This window comes from Bubalus kerabau, chromosome 13 (genome assembly GCF_029407905.1).
Source record: "Bubalus kerabau isolate K-KA32 ecotype Philippines breed swamp buffalo chromosome 13, PCC_UOA_SB_1v2, whole genome shotgun sequence".
NCBI lineage: Eukaryota > Metazoa > Chordata > Mammalia > Artiodactyla > Bovidae > Bubalus > Bubalus kerabau.
Window position 1 is genome coordinate 36,417,646 of NC_073636.1, and position 21,346 is coordinate 36,438,991.

The 21,346-nt window shown below is 35.4% G+C and overlaps 1 protein-coding gene across 6 annotated transcripts in view; it reads right to left on the reverse strand.

The window, feature by feature from the left end:
* WAC (WW domain containing adaptor with coiled-coil) overlaps positions 1-21,346 on the reverse strand; it is a 78,727-nt gene that overhangs the window by 10,613 nt on the left and 46,768 nt on the right. For 4 of the 6 annotated variants that reach the window (XM_055544016.1, XM_055544017.1, XM_055544015.1 and 1 more), the window contains exons 5-9: positions 19,517-19,632; positions 18,846-18,958; positions 14,189-14,497; positions 2,227-2,472; positions 735-857 (exon numbers count right to left, since the gene is read on the reverse strand). In XM_055544016.1, coding sequence (XP_055399991.1) covers positions 735-857; positions 2,227-2,472; positions 14,189-14,497; positions 18,846-18,958; positions 19,517-19,632 — 907 coding nt within the window. The remainder of the gene's footprint in view (positions 1-734; positions 858-2,226; positions 2,473-14,188; positions 14,498-18,845; positions 18,959-19,516; positions 19,633-21,346) is intronic. The other 2 variants (XM_055544020.1, XM_055544019.1) reach the window with 1 other exon arrangement.

Genomic DNA, 21,346 nt, shown 5'->3' on the forward strand with positions numbered 1-21,346 from the left:
AAGAGAACACCTATCTGAAAATGTCAGCATCTCTACCCACTGGGGCCACACTGACCACATGACCCATCAGAGAACAGCCACCCAGTACAGCACCCATTCCAAGTCTGAACACAGTCTCGCCGGGAAAGCATCCTGATCTCAGCCTTACTTCTTGTCCCCCTCAGATTCCCACCCCATGAGACTACCCAAAGGGTCTCTCAAGAGTCTTTTCACTGCACTGGTTGATCAGCAGTCCTGCTCACTTGAGCAGCTTTCTGCACTGGGGCTCAGGGATAAATCAAGGGACCCTTTTATTTCCCATCTGCTCCTTGGTGTCACCTCTAACTAGACACCTGCACGGAGAAGAGGGCTGGCTAACTCAAGGCAGGACTAAAGCATTTCCACATCCTCTGATCAAAAATCATCTAACACCAACTGAAACCAAAGTTCAACTCAGAAAACAGATTCAATGATTCACAAAGATTGAGAGCATACCATAGTTTATTTTAGCTTTGGAGCAGGATACCTCATTAACGACTTACATACTGAATTAAATATATATACAGCATAAGATAAATGTGAAAAACCTGTTTCATCTAAAAAGGTAAAGAAAAATACTACTTGTATAAAGCAGTGTTAAAAAATCAAAATTATCACAGCTACTTTTTCTTCAAAGATTAAAAGAAATCTGTTATTAATCCCACCTGCCTGCCTTAAAGACACAACTCTAGAGGTATCTAAAAATACATAAATACCTTGTGTGGAGAGCTGAGCAGCTTGAGAAATCAGAGAAGTTATGTTGAAAGCAGATGGTCCAGCAGTAAGAAATTTGTGAATTATAGACTGCAATGAGGCTTGTGTCACAGCTGCTGTAAGAACTAGAAACACAGTACATCTTAAAATCAAATAAAAACACAGCAGCATATGCAGTATTAGTAAAAACTTGAAAATTCAAATGAGAACCCAGAAAAAAAGTTGTTTCATACTAGAATTCCCAAATTAAGTCTAGAAGACAGGAATAATACAACAGGTCTAGACATGGGGAATGATCTGAGGCAGAGGCAAAGAAACTGAAGGGGCTTATACAATAAAACAGTAGAGTTTCCTTTCCAGTAAAATTTAGGTGTTCAGTTAAAGGAAAACTCCTTGAGATGTTTAAAACAGCAGAGTACTCACTGGAACTTCTGACTATACCAGGAACCTATCCATACATAGGCAAGGTGCTTAGTACATTACTTGGAATGAACGGGATAAACAGCAGCTGTTTCATGCAAGTGCTTTATTAGATAAGCTGGGCACTGAAATCCTACATCAACACCTACCCTCAACAATCTTTCAAAAATGGATATTAAAAAGCGGGGTACTTTGGAATACTATGTATTTTTGAAGTGTAAGATCTTTTATTATCAACATTTTCTTAGGCTATGGTTTCTTCAAACTGTTTAAAAGTCCTAATTTGTCTAGTAAAACCTTTACCTATCAAACAAGAGAATACAGAAATGTTGAGAAGAATAAGACTGGAAGACTAATGACCAACTAGCCTGAGACAGCTCCATTTTTATGATAAAGGAAGACCTTAACCACTTAATAGTACTTTTAAATATATTATATGAAAATGTATGCAAACAAAATTTTGCGATATTCCTAAGATTTAATACTTCAGTCTGAATGGCTTACAAACTATATCCATTTTTACTCAGACTTCTTTGAGGTGGCTGTCTAAATACTTTAGTAGTACACTGAAAAGCAAAATTGCAATTAACAACGCAATTTAACTAGGTAGAACAGCATAACATATCCATTACTTCCCTTCTCATAGATGTTTAAGTAGTTCAAGAACTACCTGAATTGCTACTCTTAGCTTAGTCCTAGTAATTAGCATATTTAAAATACTTCAAATTATACAGGAGGCTTTTTGAAATATGTTAGAGACTAAGTGTTTCTATCAATTTTAGCAAATACTCTTTTTTTCTGTTTTCATTAAAAAAAAAAAAAAAATCACCATAAACATTAAGTTAACAAAACAATTATAATTATCTCTGCTAACTACCAGGTACACAGACAAATCTTGGAGAATATACAGAAAATTAAAGTATTGCTAATTCAATTATATTTTAAAGCATGCAGTTCAACGTAAATTTCAAAATGAAACAAAGACCATTCCGTATTATACTGGGGATTTTACTAATTATGTAATTTTGCACACTGCAAATGAACTTTTGAGAAACTGTTACCATGAAAATTTACCTTCATTTATTTTGGATATGTCCACATTAGAATTATTAAGTTGCAGCGTGGCTTGCAAAGCAGGAAGCAACTGTCTAAGCAGATTTGGGTCCTGAAGTAATGGAGGTATTGGTGACTGTGGAACAGGAGAGACAGGAATTGCTGAAGCGGATGCTGGAGGTGCAGACGTGGGGTTCAGTCCAGAGGCTGAAGATGTGGAAGGAGTTGTGCAAGAGTGTGATACAGACTTGTCTCCTGATGTAGATTCTAAAGACAAAAGAGACAATAAGGCTGAAAACCATAACTTGAATACTGGAAATTGGAACCAACACCAAACAAGCAGGATCGATGCATGTGCCAGGCACCTAACTCAAGTAATCTCATTACCAAGGTACCACAGAGTGGACTCAGGAAATAGTTGGCTGACTAGATATGAGGTAGATGTCACACTCTGATTTCATAGATGATAAAATTGTACAAAAAAGACTATGTAACTTGTTTAAAGTCACCAGGGAAGGCAGTGATGCTACCAAACCTGTATCTGCGTTTCAAAGCAACCCTCTGCTTGTTAGTAATAATGTCTCAAATACGTGTACAAGCACATCTTGTTTTATTGCATTTCGCAGTTACTGCCTTTTTCATGTCCCCCAAATAATCGAAGGTTTTACAGCAACTCTGTATTGCAAGTCTACCCACACATTTTCCCAACAGCATTCTTTTTAAACTAAGGTACGTATTTTTAAAAACTGGAATACAATTGCTTTACAATAGTGTTTTCTGTTGTACACCACTGTGAATCAACCATGTATATACTATATACACATATCCCCTCCCTCTTGAGTGTTCCTCCCACCCACCCCCATCCCACCCCTCTAGAGATTATCACAGATTTTAGTCATAATGCTATTATTGCACACTTAACAGACTACAGTATAATGCAAAGGTAACTTTTATATACACCAGGAGGTCAAAATATTCATTTGTGATACTTGCTTCACTGTTGTAGTCTGGAACCGAACTCTCAATACCTCCATGGTACTGTCCTGTATTGACTACACTTCCAAATAAGGTTCCATTAAGATATAAAGGGACAATACAATTCTCCAAGAATTAATTTTATATGCATCATAAAGTAAGGTGAAAATGTTCATCACCATGAAAACAGTCTACTTAAATATGAAAATCAGAATAGGCATGACGGAGAGCAACCCCAGAATGGACTACGGATGTGACAAATAAGAGGAGACTCCTACTCTGAACTTTTATACTTAACAACTGAGTTCTGGAATTACATACTCCTCTTCTGGAATTAAATATAGAAGGCAATGAACTATCTCTATTCATATCATTTGAAGGTTATCAGCACTAAAAAAGATTCTTTTAATAGCAAAAAAACAAACCCCTCCCACAAAATCCCAACCTCAGTGTTTCAATGTACACAAAAAATGTATAAAACATGCATGAAAAATTATCATAATTTGAAAGCTGTCATTGCAAATTATTTACATAGATTTAAGGTAACTGAAATTAAAATCCCAACAGCATTTTTGGTAGCACTTGAAGAGGTATGGGTTAGTAAAAGCCACAAAACTCTTTAAGAAAAAAAACACAGCTAGTGAAAATTTAAAACAAAACCAATTTAAGGCAGATTTAACTTTTATATATACATTTAAGTCTTAAGAAATAGTAGAGGAAAACACAGAAAAATAACTTTGATGTGAGGATGCAGAAAATGACAACAAAATAATTACACCCAAAGGACTGGTAACCAAAATACTTTAAGGAATTTCTACAAATCAAAGAAACACAAACAATAGAAAAAGGAATGAAAGACATGAAAAGACAATTCACAGAATAACCTGAATGGCTTAAAAAACAAAAGATCCTCAACTTCATTGATAATCAGGAAAATATATATTAAAAAGCAACAGAATATTCTTTTACATTCATATTGAGAAAAATGTCCAAAAGTCTGCAAATACCAAATACTGATAAGGAGTAATAGAAACAGCATCTCAGGTGGAAGCTAAACTCATATAACTACACTGGAAGATAATTTGGCTTCTCTAGAAAAACTGGAGGTACATGCAATTCATAACCCAGTTAATTCACCTTAGGTATACACCCTTAGAGAAACTCTATTAATGTATGTAAATTAGAATATTCAATAATTCTTGAAATGGTATTGTGATTAAAAAAAAAAAATTTAGCACAAAACTAGAAACAAACCATATGTCTACCAACAGGAAAAGGAACACAAACTGGTAGTTTTATATCGTCATATTTTATTAATACAGTCACTTTAATGAAGCAAAGAATTAAAAACAGAAGGTAATGACGTTTAGACTAGATTATTCAAGATATCCATACACTCTTACAATCCTGGCAGAAAGGCTGTTTTAATTCCCCCTATAAACCCATTTCCTTAAGATTTTCAAGCTCATATACATTATACAACTGAATTAAGACTGCTACTATGGTATATAAAAGTTTCAGGAACACTGTATTTGAATATCACATTGCTACCTAGTAAGTACAAATCTTTAATTCCAATTCTAGGAACTAAACATTTGTTAATCTTCATGGCCCCAAGGAAGTTGGGAATTAATAGCAAGCTTATTGCAAAATAAGAAAAAACCAAACCTCCTCTACCAGCCTTTTAACAACACTGCTGTAATGGTCAAAAGAACTAGGGACAATAGCTCTCTAAAATACAGACTCAGAGCTGCTTTCAGTACATTTCATGTATGTGCTGATCTCTTATGATCCATTTCGGTCTCCACATCTTCATTTTTGTAAGACAGATATTTTCATTTTACAAAGCACACATTTTAAAGGAGGGTCTGTAAGTCTCAGCAGACTGCTTACCATGTTCAGCTTTGCTTTCAAACATTTGTTTGGAATCATAAACAAGTACAAAGAAACTTGTAGGAAGTAAGATCTTTCTTGCGAAAAGTTACTACATTTCATGAGGCAATTCTAGACAATAGCACCCGTTTTCTCCAGATCATTATACCTTAAGTTCAGCTTAAGGAATAAACAGTTTAAATATCTTAATGATGTTTAGAATGAAACAAGTTCTATTTTTACTTCCTTTATGAACAATTAAGTCAGTACTTATATCCCTCCGAAATGACCCTTTTGTTGCTTTTACTTAAGTTTTCTTCTGCCTTCAAGGACAGGAGTTGGAGAAGGTATTCCACATTTGTTATAGTGCTGCTAAATCCAGACTGGAAAAATTAACAGGGGCTCGAAAATTCTTCAGTGTTATTCCTCATTCTAGGAAAAGAAGAACACTCCAAAACAGAAAACTAATACATATCACTCTCACAGAGATAATGTAATAATGTAAATAAATGTTTGTTTATCCTATGGATACATGTCTTTCACAGTTTTTTAAGAGATTATTGATGAACAGTATGGAAACCAGTTGACACCACTCAGTATTTATAGGAACCTTCAGCAAGTAACATCTCTAAAGGCCAGAAATTCTCTTTTTAAAAGGTTTGATTTTGAGAATGACTTTAGCAGAATTACTCATGAAGTTTAAAAACAAAAAAAAGATACCAGAGCTCCACCCCAGTTCTAAAGAACAGAATGGGGGTGGGGAAGTACAAGAATATGGTAAACTTGCAAGAGTTCTATGGGTGATTCTGCCACCCCTTGTTGGTTATGAAAAAGAAGATATTTAACTTTAAAACAAAAGGAAACAAAATCAAAACAAAATTTAGCACAAACATGAAGAAATAATGAAGAAGGGGCATGATCAAAGACAAGAAAGCTAAAATGCTTTTTCCAGGTAGGTCTTTAACATGCTACTTTCCAGCATGCTATATGTTCACACTTTTTTAAACAGCTCCACTCACCCTACTCTTCCTAAAAGACACACCTATACAAATGTCCTCCCAAAGTACATCTTTAACATATTTAATATTACTTGCCTCAATCTCGAAGTATAACTGAGAACAAAAGATCATACATGATCATGAAAACAAACTGCTACCCTGAAAGGTAGTCTTATCACTAAAATACAGAAGAAAGCTATTGGTTGGGTGCCGCTCCTCTACGTTTGGAATGCCCTAGGCACAGGTATTACTCAGCATCTTCTATTAGGTAGCTTATTATCTCTCCCTTTTAGCAGAAAAAGGACTCTTTCAGGAAAAGAAGTTTGTTGTATTTATCTCTGTAGCTCTGGTAGCAAAATGGGATCGAACACCAAAATGGCATCACATGTTTCTTGACTGATGCCTGACTCGGCAAGAAAGGCGCAGGTTCAAGTGTGTGTGGTCCTCTTCCACATAAACACGTGAACCTTCCCAGGTTCAAACCTTAAAGCGGGGGAGAAAAGCCTAAGATCTCCAAAAACAACTGATAAAGCAGACAATGACCAGCTTGCTTTATGTTATTTTTCATAAAGTCAAGTAATACTGTGTAATCTTAGAAACAAATATAACTTTAGACTTAATTCGAATCTTAAAAAATAAAGACAAATAAGGAATTTAAGTAAGAAAATCAATGCAGCATTTTACATTACAAAGCCACTTCAAAAAGTTGTTCTGCTTTTTAACATCAGCCTCTAGTCTCATTCTTTAAATAAGAAACTTTTCAGCTTGGATTCCAAGCATTAATTTTTTAGGTTGCTTTAAGCCTATTTTTTTCAGTTGTTGGCAAAGCAATGGTATCTAATTTTAGCTCTCTAAAGGCCAGAAATTATCTTTTTAAAAGGTTTGATTTTGAGAATGACTTTAGCAGAATTACTCATGAAGTTTAAAAACAAAAAAAAGATACCAGAGCTCCACCCCAGTTCTAAAGAACAGAATGGGGGTGGGGAAGTCCAAGAATATGGTAAACTTGCAAGAGTTCTATGGGTGATTCTGCCACACCTTGTTGGTTATGAAAAAAAAAAAGATATTTAATTTTAAAACAAAAGGAAACAAAATTTTTATTTTGTGTGTGTGTCTGACTTTTTTAAGGAAATGTAGCAATGTCATCCTACCATATTTCAAATTGAAAATGAACTGTTACTTTTGTAACTGATATTTCAATCATTTGTAATTCTCTAACCAAGTAATTACTATGAGCCATGAAATAAGTATGTTACCCTTTGATTTTAAATTGGACATAAAAAAAAATAAATTGGATATATTCACTTTGATAAAACTGTCTCTTTATGAATTAATCATTTATATTTCCAATTTTTACCAGTAGAGGGAGTAATCTACCAAAGACTAGACCATTCACATAGAAATGTTATCAACTTTTCTAAATGTAACCTAACTTTTCAAGGCTTAAGTAATATCCACTCACCTCTTCTAATTATAGATACCCTTTCAAAATACTCATGACAGCATATATTAAAGTCAAAATTTTCTGACCCATATTTTTCTGGTATGCCAAATAACTCCTCAATCTGCAAAAAGATCTCTAAAGAGATACTGCACTTAAAGAATAAAAGATACTGACTACATTACTAAACAATTTCCTACAATGTTCTGACAGTTGCTGCAATAATACTGAACAGGACACAGGAACAAAGCTCCAACAACTGATGCAACGAGGGCAGCCTGCATGTTTCACTGTGTAGGAACGGTTACACAGCGGGGTTCAACATGGAGAAATAAGGGAAAACAAAGTGTGTACAAGTATAGTAAGGAAAAAAAACCCATGAAATAGCTAGGTAACAACACCTGGTATATAATCTGTGACTTTCCTTATTTTATAATTCATAATTTTAAATCTTATGTCTGTGCATAACTTTTCTAAGCATTTAAAATGTACATAAAAATAAGTATGGTATTGATGTTTTATAACAATTATGCTTTTGCAACTTGGTTTTTAATTCAATCAGGGAAATCTCTGATAATACAAAGGACAAACCTACTTTAAAGCTTAACAGATTTTACTTAAGTGACCTCCACAATAATCATCTTACACACTTTTACCAACTGTCATTAATCTTAAGAGTGAAAACAATATTTTAATTTCCAATACCAAATTGGTAATCTTTCTTTTGAACTTTCATGCTGATAAAATATACAACATACAACTAATCATTTTAACAATTTCTGGGTTTACAATCCAGTAGTATTAAGTATATTCACACTGACACACAACCATCGTAATTTCACCTGCAGAACTTTTTCATCTTTCCAAACAAATGCTCAAACAATTAAATAATAGCTCCCCATCTCACAAACCCTAAGGAGGCACAGCTCTAGTTTGTGTTCATGAATTTGTCCATTTGGGGTACCTCATAGAACTGGATCACAATAGTTGTCCTTTTGTGTTGCTGAGCGTAAGGTTTTAAAAGTTCATCCATGCTGCAGTGTGTATTCGTGCTGCAGTGTGTATCACACTCTTACTACTTTCTAAGGCTGAGTAATACTGCATGTGTGTATATATATATATATATATATATCACATTTTGTTTACCCTAGGATTGTTTCCACCATTTGGCTATTGTGAACAGCACTGTTGTGATCCTTGGTGTATAAATATCCATTTGATTCCATGGCTTTCAATTCTCCTGATTACACTTAAGCAAGAATCACTGGAGGATCCTACGGTAATTTTATGTTTCACCCGTTGAGGAACTGCCAAACTGTATTCCACAGCGGCTGTGTTTCAATGTGTATAAAGTGATATTTCACTGTGGTCTGATTTGCTTTCCCTGTTGACTAATGATGCTGAACACCTTTTTATGTGCTTACTGGCCATTAGATTATGTTCTCTGGAAAAATGTCTTGAACTCCTTTGCCCAGGAGGAAATGGCCACCCACTCCAGTGTTCCTGCCTGGAGAATCCCAGGGATGGCGGAGCCTGATGGGCTGCCGTCTATGGGGTTGCACAGAGTCGGACATGACTGAAGCGACTTAGCAGTAGCAGCAGCAGCCCATTTCTGAACTGGGCTGTTCACTTTCTTGTTGAGTCATACGACTGTATATTCAGGATATTAACCCCTGATCAGATGTGACTTAACAAATGCTTCCTCCCATTCCATGGGTGGTCTTTTCACTCTAGAGCCTCCTTTGAGGCAGTTTTTAATTTTGATGAAGTCCAATTTATCTATTTTTTCTTCTGTTGCCAGTGCTTTCAGTGTCATATCCAAGATCTCAGCACTAAATCCATTGTCATAAAGATTTTACCTTGTTTTCTTCTAAGAGGTTTATAGCTTTTATCTCCTAAGTTAAGGCCTTTGTCCCATTTTGAGTAAATTTTTCTAACTATTCTAAAGCAAGACAGGCAATTTAAAATTCCTCTTCTATAATTGCTGGTTCATATCCTTTGCTCATTTTTCAACTGATTGTTTTTTTCATACTGCTTTGATGAATTCTTAATGTATCCTTTAACGTACTATGTTTTAAATATGTTCCAAATATTTTCTCTTAATTCAGTATTTGCTTTCAACCTTTGTTTCTTGTATCTCTGTCAAAGAGTTTTATGAACTTTTTAAGGCAAATGTGTTTTGAGTCTGATTTAAAAGATCTTCCTTGACTCTCAAGTTATAAACAAATATTTTCTAATATTCTTTCACCACCAGTATTCCCTCTGTCCCACTATTCAAAATGCCATCTTTATTAACATAATTTTAGTAAACTCACTGACTAAATCAGACTAACCACCCCTCCCCATTAATGTCCCCAGTTATTCAAATATCTGAGTATCTCTATGGCCAATTGGTCTAATTTTATATGAATATTTAGTAACCCTAAAAGTAGTTTAAAGCAAAGCAAGGAAGGGCTGAATGGTGGCCCACTTAAAACCAGTTATGACCTCCTCTGTGGGCTTACTGCCTTAACATACACTGGAAAGTCTTTGAGTTCATTTTAACTTCACCCAGTCGACAATCATCATCGAACACAAAAAGGAAGTTTAGGTGACTAACTTATACCTCATATTAAGAATGACTAATCCCTTTCTTATTAGATTAAGCCTATAGAAAGTCAAAGTCGCTCAGTTATGTCCGACACTTTGCGACCCTGTGGACTATACAATCCATTAATTCTCTAGGCCAGAATATGGGAGTGGGTAGCCTCTCCCTTCTCCAGGGGATCTTCCCAACCCAGAGTTCGAACCCAGGTCTCTCGCATTGCAAGGGGATTCTTTACCAGCTGAGACACAAGTCTATAGAACCAGCATGTGACTGACTGTAGACATGCTAAATTTTCTGAGAAATTACTTAAGGCCACTGACTAGGTCTGCTTCTGCAGCTACTGTTTACTTTTCAAACTTATTTTAATAAACTATAACTCAAAATTATTAAATAAGAAATTTTAATATCTTCTGACATTGGCATTTGTTTGGCCAAATCAAAAAACAAGGACCCATGTCTCCTGCCTATTTTATCATTTCACAAATCTGGAAAGGAGGGTGGAGTCAGGACCAGTTTAGAATGTTCAACGGGCTACCAATCTGTAAAAATTCAGCATTTTTTAAGCACAGGGTTTCTCTGTACTTTGTTGTCCAATAAAGTAATTTTGCCAACAGATGTTCAAATGTTACTATAACAAAGATATAAATCTATAAGGAGGTAACCTGATACCCTTGTTTCACTCTACCTAACACTAGAATTATTCTTCTCTGCAAAACCAAACAGCTTCATAGGTCCTCCACACTTCTATCCCTCAAGCAAGCACAGACTGATTTGCCTTACGTTCTTTTTAATGGAAGATACACTGGCATTACATAGATCTAAATCTATTTCTGGTTTCTTTAATTAGATCACAACATATGTAACACTTCTTCTCCAAATACATTTTTAAACCATGACCAAGGCAGGTGCTTGCCCAGCCCTCAACAGCGCATTACCATTCTTTCAGTTATTTATTCACATATCACAAATACCGACTGCCTATTCTAGGGATATAGAAGTGGTCAGGACAGAGATCCTGGTCTTGTATTCTTTATTAAAGCATTCTATTGCGGACACCCTTAAAATACAGCTTAGTTACACTATTAGCACTTAAGACCAAGACCCATCTTACATGAACCATCAACCTCTTAATCATTTGTTAAGGAAAATCCAAACAAGGAAATCACTATGTTGATGAGAAGAGTCAACAGGAAGCTTAACTGAAATAACACAGATGTCTCAATTGAGGGAAAAAAAAGTATTTCAAATTAATGGACCTTTTTACAAATTTAGACTAACTGGAAAACAATCTGAAAAGATCCTAATTGTTACACAATTTATTTAAGGGAATAATATTGTTTCAATTCACATGCAAGGGGAAATATTTTCCTTATACACACAGGCAATTCCAAGGTAATCAGGTTGCTTTCTAGAAGCTTAAAACTATATGTAAAATTCTCACATAAAGTTTGTGATCAGCAAAGACACTGTATAGAATTTAAACATGAACTGACTTGTAATCTGTTTCATGACGTACAATTTTATGGAAAGAACATGGATTTTGGAGAAACCGCATCTTACACAATACGTTTAGACTTCAGCAATGTTCAAGCTTTTCATAGCTAACAGACAATTCTTTTCCTCACAATGTTGTTTTAAAGAATAAAATGTAATCAAAATATTTAGCACCAAACTAGGTATAGTTTACTTTTTATTATGTTAAGTTTCTCAGGAATGGTGCTTTGAAGGAGGGCAGGGAGTGAAAAAAGTCCAAAAAGCAATAAATCATAATGTCTAACCCTACATAGGACAGTCTAATTGAAGGAACTAAAATAATAAAGTGGTAAGTGCAATAACAGACCAAAAGAAAAGTGTTTGAGAGGTTAACTGACACTGAGAACAGAAGGACATCATAGCTGGCTCTGAAAAAAAAAAAGTCCTGAGTTCAAGAGAATAGAAATGGAGCAAAGAATATATCCTTTTCTGCAAATGATCAAACCATGAAAGAGCATAATGTGATCTAAAAAGAAGTATAAGTTTTTAGCAGATGAATTATATAGGGAATGTAAGAGTAAAATACTGGAGATCAAGCTAGTTAAGACAGATGCAATCAGACTGTCAAGGACTTGCTATTGTCTTACTGAGGAGTATGAACTTTGATCCTTTGGATAAAACCACTAGAAAACTTTAAGCCAAGAAAGAACACAACCCAGTATAATGATGTCAATGCTAAGTGCACAGACTGGGTAGAAGTTATCACAGTTATCAGTTATCACACACACACAGTTACCAGAGCACAGCAGTTATCAGAGGTTATTTCAAGAGCCATGATCTGAGTCTCATGGCAGTGGCAGTAGCAAGAGGAAGGACATACACGAATAAAATCTGGAAGAATCCAAGAGTTGTTGATGGATGGGTAAGGGTAGAAGGGCAAGAATGTTAAAGAACACGGAGTAGTTGGGAGGATAGTGTTATCGCTGAGATCCTACAAATTAGGGGAAAGGAAGGCATTTGGTACACATTAACTTCTGGATACCAACTACTTAGATAAAGAAGCAGACATGTGTGTGAGTTAGAAATAAAGATTTGGGAGTTACTTATGTAGACAAAGTAGTCCTAAGAATTGCCAGCCAGCAAATGAGAACATGTTAGGGGGGAAGGAAAAAGAAAAGTAACACAGTAAGAGACTAAACTCTATTGACATTTAAGGAGCAAGAAGAGAAGAGTGGGGAAATTAAAGAGCAGCAGTATTCTAGAAGTCAGGGAAGAAAAGAATTCCAAGATGAAGGTAAGAGCTGAAAAAAAGGCTGTTAAATGAACAAGAGGTAAAATGAGATAAATACCAAAGATCTTTTTTAAGGCCAAAGGATTTTTTTTTCAAACTGAGAAAGGCTTTTAAAAATAAAATGTTCTGTAACCAAAATAAAACTGACAAAACTGGAAAACCAAACTTCCTTTAGAAAGTACTACTAACTAACAATTAATGCATTAAATCATATTTTCTTAGAAATTCTCTTAGAAATTCTCTTGGAAATTTAGTTCTGCATCAGGGCAAATACAACTTGTACAATGAATTCTGATACACCATCTTTGGGGAATTTGACAACATTTGGAATACCCTGCTTATGTACTATGCACTATATGATAAAGCATGGTTTAATAATATGTAAAAACTGCTACAGGGGAAGTTCAAACAACATACATAAAAGGAGAAGAAACTAGAAGCGAAAGAAACCCAAATACTTAAATCCTTTGTCAACAAATTAAGTCAGTGTGAAACAGTGGGCCAGATATTACAGTAAAAGCTTAAACACTTAATAGGTCCATGTCACATCTCCTAAACCCAAACGAAAGAAAAATTCCTCAACGGTTTACCGATGCTAATCTGCTAATGAGTCTAGTCATTAGAGTGATCTGTTTACTTAATGCCTTTAAATTTCCTTAGTTTCATAAAACAGTGTTAAGTCTGGGACTGTGACTGGCCTATACAAATATGCTTATCCCATCACCGTGCTTCCCATTATCCATCATCTCCCAATTTTTTTTCTAACTTTTTTGAACATTCTATGGTTATTAGCACAGAGCTGGAATTTGGGTTGCAAATTTTAACCTCTTCTTTCAACTAAGTCCTAATTCAGACATAAGACTCCCTATCTTATGGCCCATAACTCAGCTGTCTAATTCACAAACTGAAACCAACAGTTGCGTGTTATGTGAAAAATGACAAGTTTTTAAATGTCTCTCTTCGTATTAAATTTTAAGTGAATACTGAGACAATTTCTAGAGTAAATCATGAAGGCAATTATCACAAAACACCCAAAATTACTTGTATACAAGTGTGATGGGACACTCATTTAGCTTTAGTAAGTTGTTTTATCCATTACTGTTATAAATTAAGCACTTGACTTCAAAGTGTTAAATGCAAAACCAGTTCTGAGGCTCCATGATTAAAAATAAAGAGAAAAAAACTAATTACAGCTAACTCAAGATCTAATCTATGCAGTAACATTCTAAAAGACTTTTTAAACGAATTTATAATTCAGAGTCTCACTGAAGCTGGCGGAAATCATGTCATATAATCAGAAACTCACACTACAGTTCAACGTGCAGCATCTAGTAATAACGGCATACCTTTTCTTTCTGTTCTCTGAGCAGGGACAGAAGATGTGGGTGTAGGCAGTTTTGATAAAGTAGATGCTCCATTAGCATCAAATGATTTCTTTGGCTGGTGATCAGACTGTAGCGTAAATGGACTAGAAGGAACAGTGCTTGGGGTAGCAGTTGGATGAACCACTGGTTTGATGGGGTGCTGTACTGGCGTAGAACTACTGTGAGTCTCTGCTCTTGGCAGTCTGTAGTCTCTGTCATTGTGTCTGCTTGTCTGAGACAAAATATTCTGTGGGAGCAAACTACTGGCATCACTGGAATGCTTGTCTTCCACTTTAGTTCAGAGTTCGGAAAAAGAGATGTCGGAATGACGGAAGGGGGAAGAAAAAAGATTACGTTAGAATCCTGTCTTTAACATCAGCTAATTTAGCAACATACTTGTACTTACATCTTTTCTATAAAACTGCAAGCCCAGTTAGTGTCTGCAGTTTTACCACTAGCATATAAACATCCAAATACTGGAAGAGGAATTTCAGATCGACTATAAATATTAATTCTATACTCAGATTTCAAGTGGGCTACTAGTTTTGGGGGATTCTTTAGAACCACACCATAGTTCAAACAGAACATTTTTTTAAAGATCAATATATGGATTTATAACATTTTACTCAAAAAAAAATATTTTAAAAACAGAAAAAGCAAATGATCCATTCTTTTAAAATATGGATCTTGGCTCTAATAATTGACTGTATCATCCACAGTGGTTCAACTGCAAAGAATTATTACTTTGTTAGCCTGATTTTTCTGAATACTGAAGCAGCTAACTAGTGGGCTCTAAAGTTGTTGGTACTAGGGCTAAAACAACCTCATTTAGGGATGGCTGAATTTGTGAAGAACTCTGCATTCAGTAAGTGAATCAACTCATATTTTAAAAATGCTAACAAATACCAGAGTTAGTTATAAAATCAAGGTATAGATAATGCTATCTGAAAATAGAAGCCCTACATCTGCAGCAAAGTCAGAAAAATATACTTAGGTATGTTAAAAACAGATTCTCTTCCAACTTAAAGCCACAAAAATAAATTTTAAACTCAAAATACTTTTGCTTCTGCAAAATAAGTACAAAAGAAGGAAAATCTGAACAATCACAGTTAAAAGAAAATTTATATTTATCAAAAATTCTCCAGCCTAAATTACAATAGTCTCCCCAGTAACTAAAGGATTAAAGCAACTTCCATGCAGAAAAACATCTTAAGATTCAAGCACGTGATTACCAAAGGATGCCCTCCCTGTTGAATGCAGTGTTATTTTTTTCCAATTCATGGTTCCTCCAAGTCTAGAGGCCACAAGAGCACAAAGAAGGAAGTATGCTTAAACTACAAGTCAGTTTTCAAGTTGGCAATGTACACCTTCTAACATTATAGCCAAACAAAAGGTACTGGGTATAGTACTGGATACTGTGGAAAAAAAAAAAACAACTTTAGTCATTATCAAAACAAGGTCTTCTGACTTGAAGACTTAATGAAAATCGGGGTTACAAAAGATGAATTTATTACTGTACCAGAAAAAGACTGAGCTGCCACAGCAGATCACAAACATCTGCTCCATGATATTAACTTATCAGTAAACTATCAATTTGAGTGCATATACAACTTAAAAGTTTATTCTAGAGTTTCTTCCTGAAAATAACACTACCACAAGCTTTTAGAGATAGATTTAACAGTTTAAAAAAAAACAAAAACAAAACATGCCCAATTCCCATCAACCTTGTCACCTTCCTCATGAAGGAAATGCCCTTTGTTCTGTATGACTACAGCCAAAATGTATTAAGTATTCAGATGAAAATTAAAGATACTTCTTACATGTGTAAACTTTGGGGGTGAGGGGGGGACACAGCAGCAAAATCATAGCAAATGAGAATGCTATGGCCCCAACAGCTTTCTATTACTCACAACTCAAGACGAAACACGGTTAAAGTGACTTGATCTGCACATCCCCACAACAGGAACACTAAGCAAGTGTCTGGAAACACGGTTGTCACAACTGGGGCGAGGAGAGGAGTGCCACTGGGATCTTATGTGTGGAGGTGGGAACAAGCTCTACATTCTACAACAGAGGACAGAATCCACCAAGAATGACCTGATCCAGAATGTCAGTAGTGTCACCGTTGAATACCAAGGTAAAGTTTCTCTAACCACAGAGCAATCACTCTACGAGGCATAGATTAAAGATTAAAAATCAAACAAAACACAATACAACCACATCAGTGCAATTACAGTAGCAGCGATATCAAATTTAAAATTTCACCTATACAACTTCAGTGTCAAATTGTGGATTATTTGCAACACTGCCAAAAAAACCAAAACCCCAAAATGCTCTTAAAAATCCTTTCTTCTACCTTTCTCTCTTTACATGTAAAGTGTTCCCAATCCTCCTGCTCCCTGCTCCCTGCTCCCTGCTCCACACCTCTTTAGTGGGCTGTTAGGAAGAACAAAGCTTTAAGTGCTACCTTACATGCATACCAATGTACCAGACACAGAGGAAACTCTCCCAGCAGTTTTTGGCAGACAAAGTACTTCAAAGGCTTAGTAGAAGTAGAAGCAGAAGTAGAAGCAGCAATACAGCTAAAACCCTTTCTCAAACATTACTTAAAACTCAAAAAGTGTAATATATGACTACATTTCAACACAAACACAGACCCACTCTCCTCCTCTAGACTTCTAGGAATTTAACTAAGTTATCAGGTAAGTGGGCAAACACAGGAATAGCAGCACTGTTTACTGTAGGAAAAAGCTGAAAACCATACCAGTCTCCACAGACAGAGGATTATCTACCGGACATGAGCATGTCCAAAAAAGGGAACAGCATGCAGTCAACATAATAAAAGTTAAATTATAAAATGACAAGCAAACATATGTTTGGAAAAAAAAAAAAAAAAATTTTTTTTTTTGGCAGTGCCTTAAGTCATGCAGAATCATAGTTTCAACCAGCGATCAAACCCCTGCTCCCTGCAGTGGAAGCACAAGTCTTAACCACTGGATCGACTGGGAAGTCCTATATCCTTGAAACATTATTGAGTAGAAAAGGTTAAGAACAGTAACATAATCTGATTTTGATATAAAATACATACACATGTAGTTTTTATATACTATTATATGCAGCTAGAAAAAAAGTTTATGTCTCCAGGTGTTCCTGAATCATGAGATTAAAATATTTTCCCTCTTTCATTTTTAGTAACAAACACGTCTAACTTCTGAAATCATAAAGAAGAAAAACTGACTTCACTTCCGAAAGTAAAAACAAGACAGAGATAATTTAAAAATACAACTATGGTTTTATTTTCTTAAAGATATTTTTTAAGCAGACAAAACTTGTATTTTCACTTCTATCAATGTTTCTATCAGATCTCTAATTACCTGCAAGAGAGGACAAGTGCCTAGGTTATTTTGGAGGAACAGACACACTAGACGGTAATCTTTTCCTCTCTGGGAATCACCAGCCTCTTATGTGGAGAGGGCTGCCCTAATAACTAAAGTATGTTATCTTTACACCCAACTAGCCACTCTTCCTGGATACCCATAATTTATTCAAGAGGACCACAAGCTGGGCACATGTATTTTTTTAATCTGGAAGGAAAAGCCACTCAGTTTTAGTTATTCACCAAAAGTCAGTTACTTAAGTAAAATGAGACTACAACCAAAGTCTTCTGTATCAAAATACAATATTCTTAATTTCTTAGAGTACCCTAAACCATTTTTATTTTCTAAAACTCAAGTACAATTTAATAACAAATTTAATGTTTCCAGAAACACATTTTAAACATTCAGCCCTACAGAACTATATTATCTGTTTCACCGTTAATTTTTCCCATCAAAAGTTCAATATCCTTTATTGGGACCAAATATATCCCTACTTTTTTGAGTTACAGAATGAGAACTCAAATATGCTTAAGTCTAAGAATTTCCAAAACACATCTTAAAATTCTCAAAACTTGATAAAGAGCCTAAGAATTCTATGTGGCATTTAAATTTTATTCTGGGCAAGACAAGTCACTGGGAATAGAACATATGTGGTAAAATCTTTAAATTCAAACTTTACTTGAATTAAAAAAAATAAATTTATGTTACCCATATTGTTCAACGTGGACAAAATTTGACCTTAAGAGAACATGAAGGTATGCCCACAGTACCAAGATAGCACACAGATCTATGATCATTATGAAACCATTTCCAGATACAAGGGTAAACAAGTTTTCTCACTGGCAACACAAAAACAAGCATTTCATGTCACTATCTGTGTACCTTTGATTTAATTATTAGATTGAAATCCAGGAAGGTTTGCAGTGTCCAGTTTAAATGGGGGGGGGGGGTGTTGCGGCAGCTCCTGTTTTAAGAAGTCAATCCACAACATGAAATTTTACTTTTTAACCAACTCAGTGGCATCATAGCCATTATGAGTAGTGATGAATACACAGGTGTATTCATTCTACTATGTACTATTATATACTCTTTCCCTTTTCAAGAAACAAAATAATGTAGGTTACAAGGACAGATCCAGCATAAAAGAAAAACCTGTTATGTTTCTAACTATTTTACATTATAAGTGGCGATGCACATATATCCGTAAACTACTGGAATATTTCAAACACTACATTAGTTCAAAGAAAAAAATTAATACTTACTTCCACTGGCAAACCCACTAGTGGCTGTTGCTTGCATCACCTCTCTTCTGTAATCTCTATCTTTTGGGAAGCTATTAACTGCCATCTTGTTTGCTTCTTTTTGTCTCTGTTCTCTAAAAATAAAAAATAAACCCATAAAAATTACAACAGATACAATGCATCTACACAACATTCTGGTCAAATGCTTAAGGAAAGAGTACACTGAACATCAAAGAACAAGGCAGTGATGTCATGTAACTGGTGTGGGACCTGGGACACAGCAACAACAGTAATGCTTCTCACTGACGGCAACATTACACTGATTATTTACATGCCATGAACCCCACAGCTCAACACGATAACAATAATTCTACATTCTACATGACGGAAACACTGTCCTACAAGATGAAGATTTCAAATACAAATTATAGAAAAGATGAATAAATGTAGATCAATATGTTTTAAAATTAAATATACTGTTTACAAGGACCTTGTGGACAGCTGCTCATCTGTCCTAGTTTTTTGGTTTTTTAAGAGAAATTATGGAAAACACAGACAATGGTCAACATTTCAATTAAGTAGAGAAGTGATGAAGAGCACACTAAGAAACCTAAATGTAGAATGTTTAGCACCCTAAGATGTTAGCCTGTAGAATCGAGAATGATAAATACTGTTCAATTAAGCACAAATACCTTTCAAGCCACTCTTTTGGTTTTTCCCATTGTGAAACTTCTGTTCGACAATTATAGTAGTATTTTTTCCCAGAAGAGCTAATATGCTCAGACCAGTCATCTGCAGAATCGTAAGGCTTAAAAAAAATTAGAAAATGTTAATGTAATTTAATCATTTGATATATCAAGAATGTAAATGGTTTTATAAGCACACATAGGGGAAAAGACCTGAGACAAAGGTGCCCTCATCTGAGATGGAATCGTCTACATGTACACTTAAGGAGCTCTTAGTCTAAGAAAACCTTCAACTGTAACAATGGAACACTCTACAAAGTATCAAATTAAACAGTTCGGTATCTTTACTAGGTACAAGAAGAAAGACATGAAATTAGTATCATACTGACCTTAGAAAAGCATTACAAAACCCCCATTAACACAATTTTAACTGCTGAAGTCTAGTCACACAGAGAATCCACTCAACTGACTGATTTGATGGCATGAAAGCACATCAGTTCTGAACACTTTAAGGCACAACAGTAATCAGTGTAACAGAGAACAACCTGCTTGTATTCTCTGTTACTTAGTGGGGGATAAAAGCATACACAAGAAAGCTTCAGTATAAACACAGGATATTAAAGCTATGAATTTGCTCCAGCTTCACAATACACAAGACATGTCAAGTATTAACTGAACTTGTCTCACACAACATACAGGATCATCAGCAGCACTCATTTTCCCAGAACTAAAATTGGTCTGTCTTAGTTCTCAGATACAGTCTCTTACTGGTCATTTCATAGACACTATAAAATTATCATGAAATTAAAAATTACCTGAAAGGCCCAGTTCTCATGGAACTAATATCAACAATGTAATGTTTAATTGCCTGCACTGGCTCCAGGAAATCTGGTAGAAATCCTAGTATTACATGAATTTATTGATAGCTGTTTACCAAGGAGCTTTGAGATTAAAATGAAGCAAGGGTTATACTTTGGGAGTTCATCCTTCTTCCTTGCTCACCACTGTGCAGAGGGACACAATTTGAACACTTCAGGAAATGAATTCTTATGCACTGCGTATTCAGCTTGAGTTCAGCACATAGGAACAAGCTGAGAGAACATGTCCATACATCACAAAACTAATGAGTGATAGAAGAAAAGACCAAAACTCAGGTTTCCGGGTACCTATTATTTCCACTAAATCAACACCAATTTTGGAAATGTCACAACAATTTTGAGCATAGCTGAAGAAACACTGCAGATTCTGCTCTCAGGCTATTTCAAAATTGTGAAGCTGCTAGAAATCAGCCCAGTGTTTCCAAATCTCTAGAGATCAGGGGAGAGTCAATTCTCAACACCCCACCCGACTCTAGCCAGGAGAAGGCTTCACCAGGCTGCAGGAACCCGATCCAGAAGGCAAAATTCAAAAGGGTTCTTCTCTACCATCTACCACCCCCTAGATCTAAATTATTATGCTAATAAAGCCCTCTATGGATGTATTTGCAAGATTTGGTTTGCTGGGCAGGTGATTACATGAAATTTACTAGTTCGGTCTAAAGAGGTTGAAGGGGATTTGGTCTAAAGGCTGACAGAGGACACAGAGTAGAACAGAAAGGTCTAAGCCAGTGCTCTTCAAAAGTGATGGTTATGCAAACTGTGACCTATCGTGGAGGAGACAAGGAGCTTGCATCAACACACTGCTTCCCGAGCCCAAGGTCTTGTTTTAAAAAACAAACATATACCATAGCTCAACTAAAGAGTGTATTTAATGACAACTAATTTCCATTGTGGCACAACCTGCAGGACAGTGAGTTAAAAGTTCACAGACGAGAAGCTTGAAGAGCACGGGTCTATC